This window comes from Notolabrus celidotus, chromosome 14 (genome assembly GCF_009762535.1).
Source record: "Notolabrus celidotus isolate fNotCel1 chromosome 14, fNotCel1.pri, whole genome shotgun sequence".
Taxonomy (NCBI): domain Eukaryota; kingdom Metazoa; phylum Chordata; class Actinopteri; order Labriformes; family Labridae; genus Notolabrus; species Notolabrus celidotus.
Window position 1 is genome coordinate 24,058,913 of NC_048285.1, and position 12,597 is coordinate 24,071,509.

The following is a 12,597-nucleotide window of genomic DNA, read 5'->3' on the forward strand; positions in this document are numbered from 1 at the left end:
ATAATTTCAAAGCTTGCCCTGACTGATCATTTTAAGATCAATAATCTGAAAATGTATATTTCATGACAGATTTTGTATTGATTTTTTTGGAAAGATATCATTTTTCCAACACAGATATATGTTTATATGTTTTTCTCAGAGTTAGTGGTAGAATTTGAAGTAGTGTTAAGACTACCTGGGTAGATACAATACGTAAAAGTGACAATTAAAAAGGTTTCACAGGCTTTTTCAAATCGCAATACAGCCCTTATCTTATTATGACAGATATAAAAACAGTCACAAGGAAGATTACTTCAATACCTAGCCTCATTTATGGTTTACCAAAATTCTTAGGAGGAGCAGCAATGACTCAAATCACTCCTGTGTATACTGCAATTGGATTGCATTGGTGCGTCTGCAAATCCTGACCTGTCTCTGACCTAGTTTCTTGTCATTATGTTACCTTGTTGTTTTCTTTCTGATGAATATTACTTCAGATCAGGGTGGATCAATGACCAATCTGTGCAATGATCTAATAAAGTGTCAGGGTTGTGGGTATTTTCTTCGGCACTCATAGGAGGTAACCTACTGATGCTCCACTGTTGACAGGATTTGGTAGCTGAAGATATAAGTGTACGTGGTTCACCCACTTTGAGTAAAAATAACGTATATTTGTGATTATAAGAGGTTTGCGAGGGAAAGACCTCGCCTATTGCTTCAGTGAATAATCAACCAGTCAGTTCTTTTGTTTTGGTGCCAGCACCCCGCACATCCCTCTCTCTCTCTCTCACTCTCCCTCTCTCTCTTTTATTTGCTGTAGGACTCCCCCCTCCTCCTCCTCCTCTTCCTCCTCTCTTCTGCGCCTCAAAAGCGCGATCCATGGTGCGAAAGCCTCCTTTCTCCGCTTTTCTTCAGGATGGCATTCTTGAAATATCTTCGCTCTGTTAAGAATGAGCTGATCCTCTTTTCAACACCATTTATTCTTCTTCCACTGCCTTTGGTGATCGGAACATCGGTATGTACCCCTAACTTATTTGAGTCAAACAACAGATTGAATTAGTTGTAACTTTTTCATACTGTTTAACTTGGAGAAATGAGGCAACTTCTGTTAAATTACGCACGGCATAATTTAGCCGAAGTGTTTTCGCCAATAATTGTTGTTATTTTTCGACATAGCTTACAAACTTTTATGAGGATTTTTTGAAATGTTAAAGTCAGTTAAATAAGGGAAACTTTAAGCCTCGTTTTCATTCCGTTTTTAAGAAATTATTCTACTAAATTATTACCAAAGTTTTAGCGCACCACTGAACTTTTTGCCACAAAAATACTCAAAACTCTGATTTGCATTAACTCTCGTGCACCTGTTGCAAGCAAACGCGCGACGCACTCGCAGCAAATTGCATGAGAACTTTGTGCGGTGTTGCCCGAGGCATGAACCCTCCAAAATCTTGTTATTTTAACTCATTGTTGTTAACATGAGGGGTCACGTCCAGCGTGGGAACACCACGTCTAAGGGCTCCGTCCACGTCGCTGCAGCTACATGTGACATGGAGACATGCACGCAAGCTGTAAGCATGTTATTATAGACATAGACAGCAATGCAAAGCAGTCATGAATAAGGGGTACACCAGGGCGAGGAGGGTAACATGGTGGCTAGATCTTTAGTTTTTTTTTCTCGCCTGAAAAAAGAAAAGACCAAAGAATTAGTAACATAAAGTCCAAAACAACATATCTCAAATCACATATGTTTTTAAAAAAATGTTCAGTTAAACAGGCTCAGACAGACAAAACCCAATAAGTAGAGATGTGATATAATGATAATGTTTATGGTTGTTTATACAGCACAAGCGGAGGATGTTCAAACAGGTGACAAGACACAAAAGAACAACAACTGCTCTTATCTTTACCCTTTGAACCTTATAACACCCCGTCAAAGATTATGTAATATTTTGACAAGAGAAGATGTTTTCAGACTTTGCAAGGCATCTCTCTGGGTGAGATCTTGACCTGTAGAGTAAGGTCAGTGTATTCTCTCATGTTTTCATGCAGGAGGCAGAATGTGCCTACGTGATCATCCTGATGGCAGTTTACTGGTGCACAGAGGTCCTTCCTCTGGCTGTCACAGCTCTGCTCCCAGCCCTCCTGTTCCCATTATTTGGCATCATGCAATCCAAAGATGTAAGTACAATAAGTGAAGTAGAGTGTTGAATTTGCTCAGTGAGGAGGAAGATTTGCTCACACGCACATCTTTCCTTGCACTCTCAGGTGTGTATGCAGTACCTGAAGGACACAAACCTGTTGTTTGTTGGGGGACTGATGGTTGCAGTGGCTGTGGAGCACTGGAATCTGCACAAGCGCATCGCCTTGAGAGTGCTGCTCTTTGTTGGCGTGCGTCCAGCGCTGTGAGTGCCACAACTGCACCCCTTCACAGCAGATCATTAGTTTTGTTTGTCGTCTTTTAGCTTACATTTTCAAAGCTTATCTAATCAAATAGTAATCAGAAACATCAGGTAGAGATAAGGAAAGCATTTTCATTGTTTTACTGCCCCCATAAAGTCTTTCCTTTTTTCTTTTATTATTGTTTGTTGTAAAACACTTGCGGCCACCTCTTCCTATCTCAGGCCATCAACACTTAATATTTTTTTCAACTTTCCCTGGCAGTTTGATGTTGGGTTTCATGGGTGTCACAGCCTTCTTGTCCATGTGGATCAGCAACACAGCCACCACAGCCATGATGGTGCCTATTGTCCAAGCAGTGCTGGAGCAGCTGAGTAATAGTGATGCAGAGGTACCTCAGATTCTCAGCTCAGACGAGCAGGTCCAGATATCGGAAACTGATACTAAACAGCCTCCTCAGTCAGAGAAACAGAACGATGGACAAGGTAAGTCACAGTCATCTGAGGCACAATTCACCACCTGTTTTGCCCAGAAAATAAACAGCCCAAAGGACTTTAGTAGTTGTAGTAATTCTTGCTAGTAGTAGGTTTTTCTTTGTGTTTAAAGGTCCTTTGGTGGTGACTTTCTTGGATGCTTCAATGGAGGCTGCCAGGCATAGGGAGGCAGCAGAAAGGCGGAGGATGTGTAAAGGGATGACCCTGTGTGTTTGTTACGCTGCCAGCATTGGAGGCACCGCCACACTCACAGGAACTGGTCCCAATCTGGTGCTCAAGGGCCAGATGAACCAGTGAGTGTTTCCTCAAAGACTTGTTTTGGTGTGTTTTTTAACTTCAGTCTTGTTCTTTAAAATATCTCATTATTGTTTTCCTTAGACTCTTCCCTGAAAACGGAGATGTGATTAACTTTGCCTCCTGGTTCGGCTTCGCCTTCCCCAACATGATCCTCATGCTCACGTTGGCCTGGCTTTGGCTGCAGTTTGTCTTCATGGGATTCAAGTGAGTTTAGTGATGGTTAAAGCCTAATTATAGTGACAGACTTGAATCGGCATCAAGAGGCTTTTACCGCATCAGGGGTGTGTTTGAAGGGAGAGGTGACACAAAGATTTTTTTCTCATGTGATCCCCTCAGCTTTAAGAAGACATGGGGATGTGGGGCTGTGAAGACAGAGAAGGACATTGCTGCCTACAATGTGATCAGAGAGCAGCATCGTCTTCTGGGGTCCATGTGCTTTGGAGAGATCAGTGTCCTGGGTCTTTTCGTTCTGCTGGTGGTGATGTGGTTCACCAGGGATCCGGGCTTTGTTCATGGCTGGGCCACGAATATCTTCAACTCCAAAGCAGAGTTTGTACAAACGTTTTTTCTTCCTGATTCCCCAACCACACAGTAACCTTGTTTTCACCTTGTGGTTGATTTGCTTTGATATCACCTTTATTTGACCACGTTTGCTCATTCCCTCATCACTCCATTTGACAGGTATGTGACAGACGCCACGGTGGCAATCTTTATTGCCGTTCTCCTTTTTGTCCTGCCAGCAAAACCTCCACGTTTCTGTTCACGAAGGTCTCATAGTTTTGACACAGGTGAGCTATCATCCCATGAGAAACCTATTTCACATCATACAGTTATAACCAGGGTGGAGACTGTGCATTGATTCAATACCGACATTGGATTTATTGCCTCTGTAGTTCCCCGTCAGATTTCTGGACCAACTCCACGTCTCCTTAACTGGAAAGTTGCCCAGAAGAAGTTACCCTGGGGCATTGTGCTTCTTCTTGGAGGAGGTTTTGCTCTGGCAAAGGGCAGTGAAGTAAGTGTCAGTGACAGTTGTAATGTTAATGGGCAACTGGTCCAAGAGCTTATGGGGAAGCATGATGGTTGCTTAATTTGTGTCTGTAATAAAATATGCAAGATATTTTAATGAAATTAAATATCTTATTTGTATAACAAATTATCAAATGTTTTTAGCAATAGGTATTTCATGTATTTATATTAAATACTCAACTGAGCTTGATTTATATAGCACCTTACATACGTACAAACATGCAGCTCAAAGTACTCACAAAGGAACAGACAGACAATAACATCACTAGGTAAAGTAATAAAAACTAAAACAATAACAAAAATGTTCAAAACGACTGAAGATGGTAAATAAATGATTTAAAAAATATATATATAAAGTTTATATGTAAGCATAAAAGTAAATATCAGTGAAAGTTTAAAATAAATCCTTTCCTTTCTTTTTTATCATTTAAAAAATAAAATGTATCTTTCTTTTTTATTTTATTTCATGTTTTGTTTGTTTTGGTTTTGTGTTGTTTCTTATAGTCTGATATGTTTGTGTATTGTCTACTTTCATCATACCTGATAATTTAGTTGATCACTGTTCCCAACACTACCTTTCTTTATGTTCTGTTTAATGTCCAGCACTTGTATGGTCTTCGCACTCTTGCAAATGAAATAAACAATAATAATGATAAAAGAACAGATAAATACCAGAACCTTTTCCTTTAAAACAATGTTAATGATGCAGTCCAAGGCTAAAAAGAAATTACTACAAGTTAATAAAGGCCCGGTTGTTAAAGGTAGGTGTTTATTTAACTTTTAAAAACACTCAGAGAGCTCGCACTTCTGATGTCCAGAAGCATAATAATTTACTTTAAAATTAAAAAAATGTTATTAAACTTCTACATAAACTTAAGGCTTCCTTTTGCTGCTAGCTCAGATGTTCCCCAGACTGGTGAAATGAGGTAATGAGCTGTTAACCCAGCTGCTGATGATGATTATCAGCTTGGAAGAATACTGTGTACATATTCAGAGGAGACTTTAAACCTGTATATGTTTATGCTCTTTGTAGGAATCCGGCCTCTCAAAGTGGATGGGAGATCAAATGACCCCCCTGCAAAGCATCCCTCCCTGGGCGATAGCTATCATCTTGTGCCTGCTGATTGCTACCTTCACAGAGTGCACCAGTAATGTGGCAACAGCGACGCTCTTCCTACCTGTCTTAGCCTCAATGGTGAGTTCTCAGGGAGAAAGTGAAATGTGTGTAGGATCTCAGACTGCAAGACACCCACTATTATGCTCGGCAGCAGTGGTTCAGTGAAGTGAAGTGCTACATACTGTGATTTCTTTTGAACCAATGTCCCCAATTGGAGTGCAGTATTGAAACTACTTCGGTGGGGGCTGGCCCATTGTCCCTTGTTTGGTTACTGATCTAGTTGGTCATTCAGGCTGAATATGTTTGGTCCCCTTCCCTGGGCCCCTCCTCCCATTAATAATCTGCCAAACACACCAATTCAGCCCAGTGCCTCGTAATGCTGCCCACCCCGCTGCTGTTGAAGAATGGCATTACTGTGCCGGCTAGCTGAGCACTCGAATGAACGCCAAAGCTGGGTTGTGAAAGACAGTGCCAAGCAGGGGTATTCAGATAGATATTTATAGGGGACGAAGCCAAGTGGGTGCCCAAGGGTGTCTGACCCTCGTGTGAACGTAGAGAAAGACAGAAAGAAAAGAAAAAGAAAAGAACATCTGATTAGTTACAAGGAGCAGAAAGAGGAGTGATGACACTTTGTGGTAGTCATGGGTTGTGGTATTTCACTTTATGTGTCAAAGTGTCAAGAGAATCTTTAGCACTTGGTTTAAAGAAAACCATCAGACACTGTCATTGTCATGTCACTGTCATTGTCTTTTTTCAAAGTGATATACAGCCCTCAGTTTAAACAGGACTAACTATGAAGTTTACCTATATTCACCCATTGTTTATTTTGAGAACTAGAAATTACTGTGCACTTGTAAGCAGCTGTGCTGTGGGACATGTAATTCAGAAGCAAATTCCAGAGTAATGTTTTCTTCATCTTAGTAGTCTGCCATTATCGCTACATATGTAGTGCTTTTCTATTTTAGATACCATGACTCAGCCCAAAGCTTGCAGGAATTACATCTTAATTACACCCACCTAATGAGAGTTTTCACTCCACACAGAGTTGCACACATTTCACTCTGAGTTATGAGTCAGTGATTACGGCCGCAGAAAAATAGCCAGATGGAGGAGTGGAGGATTTGTTATCAAGGTTATGTTCATCCCTGTCTCAGACTGTTGAATCTTTCTGTGTCATTATTGCAGTCTCAGTCTATTGGGATGAATCCACTCTACGTCATGGTGCCTTGTACTCTAAGTGCCTCTTTTGCCTTCATGCTGCCTGTTGCTACACCACCAAATGCTATAGTCTTCTCCTATGGATACCTCAAGGTTGCTGACATGGTGAGTATGGCTGTGGTTTGTTGCGTTGGTGGGTAAATTATAGGCTGACATGCAAAGTGGTTGGTTTAAGGTCAATGTTACACTGGATAGCTGGACTATGTGTTCATTGACCATATTCACACATCGGCAACTTACTTTTATAATCGCATCCCTCAATTTTTATTATTTCACAGCATCCTCATAAATAGTTAACAGAAACGTCAGTCAGTAGTTGAAGGTATATCAGTCAATACTTCAATGAGAAGCAAAATATTTGATAACTCATTAGCTACTAATGATAGAAAGGCTTTTGGACCAGTAGTCTCATCTAGGATGCAACACAAAATATAATACCAGCTGCTGCTTTCATACTAACTACAAATTCTTATTTTCCACCAGGCAAGAACAGGAATAGTCATGAATATCATTGGCATCATTTGTATTACACTGGCCATAAACACCTGGGGTAAGGCCATGTTTGATCTGGACTCCTTCCCTGCTTGGGCCAACGTCACTGGGGTATGAGCCTGGTTCTGCCATAGGAGATGATCCAAGCACAACCTGCCCTCCCTTTCAACATGCACCAAACAAAGACCTCTGGTCTGAGCCACAGCACAGCACCACACGGTGGACTGCATGCATCTGATCGCTGCTAGATGACAAGCCCCTCAATGCTTGTTTTCATTGACACCTGTGAATCGCTTGGAAAAGAGTGGCGATAATTATGATTGGGAATGGAAGAAGAGCGGATGGGGAATGAGATGAAATGGGCTTTTTTTTATTAAGCTTGTATTTATATTCTTAAATAGAAAGAGTTTTAATTGTCTTAAATCTGAGCAAAACCATTCATTTCCACTCTTTTAAGGTAAAGAAAATCAAAGAAGGAGTAAATCACAAGGTCAAAGTCATTAGAGATGTTCTACATCTTCCATCTTTCCATCTTAATAGATATGAGCAATTAGGTTCACTATACTTACTAAAAACTGCACTTAGGCTTGCGTTTTTAACTTTCTTGCATTTTTTAGGTAAACGCAGTCCTTTTACTTTACGCTTATCTGACAGTGGTAGTTACCAGTCACTTGTCATATTTATTAATAAGACTTATCACCTAATGAACCACCCAGCTTCTTAGAATTTCAACCCTTTTCAATCAGACATGATAGGATAATATTCTAAGAATTTCAGAATGAGTGCTTTAATATATATGCTTTTTGTAAATGCTCTTTCACTTCAGTGAAATATTAAATGTAGATATTTAGCTGTTTTTTAGTTTTGTGTTTTCCTTTTTCCTTGGATATAGAACAATGAACAAAGGCGAGTGTTTTTTATTTGGTATTTACAGATAATGATATGATATATGTACAGTAGAGCAATAATCCGACTTCAAGGCAACAAACTTCTGCTCCATTTGCATCCAAATTGATCCTTGTATTGACCCACATCCGGGCTGATAGTGATGTGTTACAGCTCCAGCATCAGCTGAACTTTGAAATGTATCATTACTGCAAGCAAAAAACACGTGTGCCTTTTACAGAATGTATTTTGCTGTAGACACATTTCCATACTTTAGATCAATATATTTTATGCTGACATTGGGAAATGTCTCACTGCAATAATGATTTCTGACTGAGATGCAATAAAATGTTGTTTTTTAAACCATTGTGTATTTCTTCTTACAAGACTTGTGTCACAGAGACAAAAAGGTATGTCTTTGCCTCTGTGACCAATCAAATGAGCTGAAGCAAACGTCACTACATCTGTGTAATATGAATGTAGCAGTCAGTTCAAGTCATGCATATTTTTATACTGCAAAAATACTCATATTACAGATAGATCTCAATGGTTACCAAAGTCTTACATACATTTTGAGCAATTAAGATGCTTTTAAAAAATAGGCACTTTAAGAATGTTCAATCTTGGCCTTGAAAACTGCAAAGTCATCTTTCAGCTGAATCCAAAACAAGGTGATCCCACTTTCATCACCAGTCAGCTTTTGACAACTCCTCATGACAATTACATGTCTATTAAAGTGCGCACGTGTTCCCCTGCCTCTTGCTTAGTGACCTCTTGTCTCGTGCATAAAGCTGATATAATCCTGTAAACACAGTGCGGAAAGCCACAGTAATCCCACAATGAAAGGCCACGCCTAATGTATGTAGACAAGAGCTCTGTGTCATTGTCCTTTTGCCGAGATGCCGCATCTGCCAAGGGTCAAGGCAGTCATATTGTCCGGTGTTGTTTTGCGTCATAAAGATTATGAGCTCAACAACGACATTTCATGTGTCGCCTTTAAAAGACTTCAGAGCACTTTATCACAGTCCTTGAAGTATCCTGATGACTATCAGTCACTATCATGAGGTTTATGCTTTGTAGCAAAAAAAAACAGCCATCGTCAGACACGAGACTTTACACTTAGAATCAGATTCTTTCTTCGCCATGGATTTGCATACATACAGGAAATTCAACTCTGGTTTGGAGCTGCTCTCAGTGCACTTACACCGCTCCTAGAAAAGTTTATAGAAGGATAAAGACAGGAATACAGCTAAAACAAGGACAACAGAATGGACATATGTACATATAGAACAAGTATGTGATAAAATGGGTGTAACAAAGCCTCAAAACGTACCACGTTTATATGGGTACATATAAAGAGACATCTGGATTGTAAATTGAAAAATGGAACAAAGAATTAAATACTGAGTGAATTACATCATTGACTGGCTTAGATACTCAGAGTAGGTGATTAAATGCATGAGCTCATGTTTATATGAGGTACACTGAGTGCATGATTTTATGATATTGCCAATATTTACATGATAATGTTCAGGTGTACTTGTGCTCTGTAAATTCCACGAGGTAGTAGAAGTTGGAAGGCTGTGTCCAAGGTGTGATGGATCTGTTGTGCTTTATTCTACCAGTTTTTAACTCAGAACATGTAACAAGTAAAGTAGTAGGAGAGTGGCTCCTGTCGTGTTTTCTGACTGTCCAATGGTGTGTTGTATGTTCCTCTCCTGTTTGTGTAGTTGAATCCAAATCTGACTCATTGACTGCAGTGTATAAAAGGATCATCATCTCCTGAGGTAAAGGTTGGAAAACATTGTGTTCTGGGCATTTTGATGGTGATATCAATGGACAACCAGTGGTTGTTGTCAGAGTTGTGGTTGCCAGAAGCCTGAAGGTTACCATGGCATACACGGCACTAAACCATGTTAGAGATATTGTGTGAGGGACCAACACTGCAGCAAAGGAAGCGAGGAAACTTCAAAGTATCACATCAGAATCCTGACCTCAGCTCTGTTGGACAATTAAAATGTTAGGCGGTTTAAAAGAGGTTAACAAGCGGTTGGCTGCAAAGGGCAGTTCAGATCACTATGATCTTGTGTCGCATGGGGGAAAAGGCTTATGTAATTACAGTGCCTTTCTCTCCTTTTGCTGCCTCTCAGCCACCCACTCATTATCCAATTGAAACACGTCCTCGTTCATCATAGGCTCTTTTATTGGCTATATATACATAAGGCTTCAGTAGGAACCTACCAGTTGTTCTGTTGGCTATGGTTTCATGCGACTGTCCTGAGCACAAAAGAACTCCAGAGAACCGGAAAGCACATTTCTGTTAACACAGGATCTACCATACCTTGGAAGATAAATAATTGACAACAAATGTGATTAGGAGTTTGGCAAATCTTTCCAGGCACTCAAGAGGTCAAAAAGCACCTTTTGTGTCCACCATCCACCTGTTGCATTTCAGAATATTTTGAAAATGGGAATGGTTTTTAGAGCAATGTTGGCCTTTTCCCTTTTTGGGATCAGTTACGCATGAGGACAATATGCAGCCTGTCTGATATCATCAATCCTAGCTGGCACATAGTGACTAGTGTGTAGAGATAGTTTCAGTTTGCAATCTGAGTATCCAATTAACCTGTGGACAAGAGTCAAGCCAAACACTCAAAGATCCACAAGAGGACAGAGGGTCTTTCTTTGTAGTCTTTGGCCTAAAGTAAATTCATGCAGACCAAGCGAGTTTATTTGGGGACTTACTTTAAAGATCATTACTTCTGAATTACCTTAAACTCATCCAAATACCCTCAAATGGATTGTATCTACATTACATTTTGAATCCAGGAAGGTAATGTAAAAACTAAAAGTAATGATGAAAACATCAAAAGCAAGACAAACTCAGCTTGTGCATCAAACTGTAGAGAAGCTACTGACATGATTTCAGAAAGATGATAAAAACAGTCAAATTTATTGAAAGTGGTTTTCTGAAAAGAAGAGCACTGCCTCTTATTCAGAGATGACAACAGTATAATGACTATAATAATGATGCTCAAAACATAATATCACCATAACTACAATAATCTTTGGTATGTCAAAATAATGCATCTTAGTTTTGGTTGTGTTTATGATATCACAGATCAAACCATTATCAAAAATGTGAGCTATGCACCTTAGCTCATTAGAAAGGTAATGTTGGTCTGTCAGCAGTTCACCAGCAGACCAACATATCTCGCCAAGTATTGCATTGATAGCCTTGAAATTTGGTGAAAACATTCATGTCTCCTTCAAGATTAATTGAAATTACTTTGACGGTCCCTTATCTTTTCCACAAGTGCCATCCTGATGTTGAATAACTAATTTTAGAATAGGTGCCAGGCCCAGTATCTAACCAGGCCTAGCTAGGTTAGCGGACAGAGGTCAACCTGTAGATCAGTGACAGAGGTGGAGCATTCCTGGTGACAGCCTTTTAACTCATCATCTGTCCAGGGGGTCAACTAGATGGACAAAACCCCTCTGTATGACCAAAGGGAGGTCAACATGAAGGAAAGCGCCTCTCTAGAGTACAGGTAGGACGTTGACCTGAGTTGTGAGACAGGTCCTGAGGTAGGATTGGAGATGTGCAAGTCAGGAATGCAGTATGTCATCTGTTTAAAGCTCAAGGTAGGAAGCAGAATAGGTGACGGCAGTTCAGGAGGCTGTTACCAGGTATACTGAACAAGGAATCAGACTAGGTAAGCTAATGATGCCCCGAAAGACAGCGAAGGAAAGATAAGCTCTGAAAGAATGGGAAACATTTGCATCAGCTCCTCGGGAACAAGAGACATTTTAAACTGGATATGCTGAAACAAGAGACTAAATGTTGCAGAGACAAGAGATTGCGGGAGCTTATTAGGAACAAGGAATTAGGAATAAGGGATTGCTGAAGCTCAGTAACGGGTTGCTTACTAGAAATCCGACTGTGTTTTGGGTGAGGATGTGCAACTGGGGGTAAGAGAGTTCAGGCTGTGCATTAGCAGAGATGGCACCTTAAGAATAATCGAGGGGAAGTGGAACCAGGAAACTGTGCTTGCCTGTCAGCAGAAACATAAAGTGATGTCCAGCTGAGAAACAAGAGTGGACACTGATCAGTCTGCCAACTTTGAACCAGGGACAGGTGTTATCTGGTCCACAACCTGGGAACCACAGACAGGTGTGAGGCAGTAGAAACCAGGATGAGGTGTTGAGCAGTTAAGTCTGTGTAGCACTCTGCAGAGGCTCTCTGGGGCTGCACAGTGGAGGTCAAGGCTGGTGGGCAGCTGAGGCCCTAGGTACGAGGCAGCTGGGATCTCCAATGACGTTGGAAGGCCTGATGATAATTTATCCTTCTGCAGCCTCCATGGGATACACTGAAAATGGCCATGGGAGTCCCCTTTTCAGAGACTTCAGGACATAAAAATGGTTCACTGAATCCTCAAAGGGTAAGTAGGGTGAGGACGGGAAGGCTGCTACCTCACATTCCTCAATTGAGGTGAAGGAAGATTGCAGACTTGGAAGCAGACTGTGAGAATCTTGCAGAGTTGGCTTTCTTTAACAATCTTTGAGATTTGAAAAAATACATAAATGTCACAATATTCACTCACATGCAGAAGCCTTAAGATGGATCCACTTAGTATCTGAAGTCATCCTGTGCCAAATTATAGTCCAATGATCTTCTTTGTTTCGTTT

General features: G+C 40.6%; 1 protein-coding gene across 1 annotated transcript; it reads left to right on the top strand.

The window, feature by feature from the left end:
• The first annotated feature begins 878 nt into the window (after nucleotides 1-878).
• Nucleotides 879-8,268, top strand: slc13a5b (solute carrier family 13 member 5b). Its single transcript, XM_034701217.1, has 12 exons — nucleotides 879-994; nucleotides 2,029-2,157; nucleotides 2,245-2,381; nucleotides 2,641-2,861; nucleotides 2,983-3,163; nucleotides 3,249-3,371; nucleotides 3,504-3,716; nucleotides 3,849-3,955; nucleotides 4,061-4,182; nucleotides 5,230-5,391; nucleotides 6,499-6,636; nucleotides 7,015-8,268. The coding sequence occupies exons 1-12, from the start codon at nucleotides 896-898 to the stop codon at nucleotides 7,138-7,140; spliced, it is 1,758 nt and encodes a 585-aa protein (XP_034557108.1). The 5' UTR covers nucleotides 879-895; the 3' UTR covers nucleotides 7,141-8,268.
• Nucleotides 8,269-12,597: the final 4,329 nt, after the last annotated feature.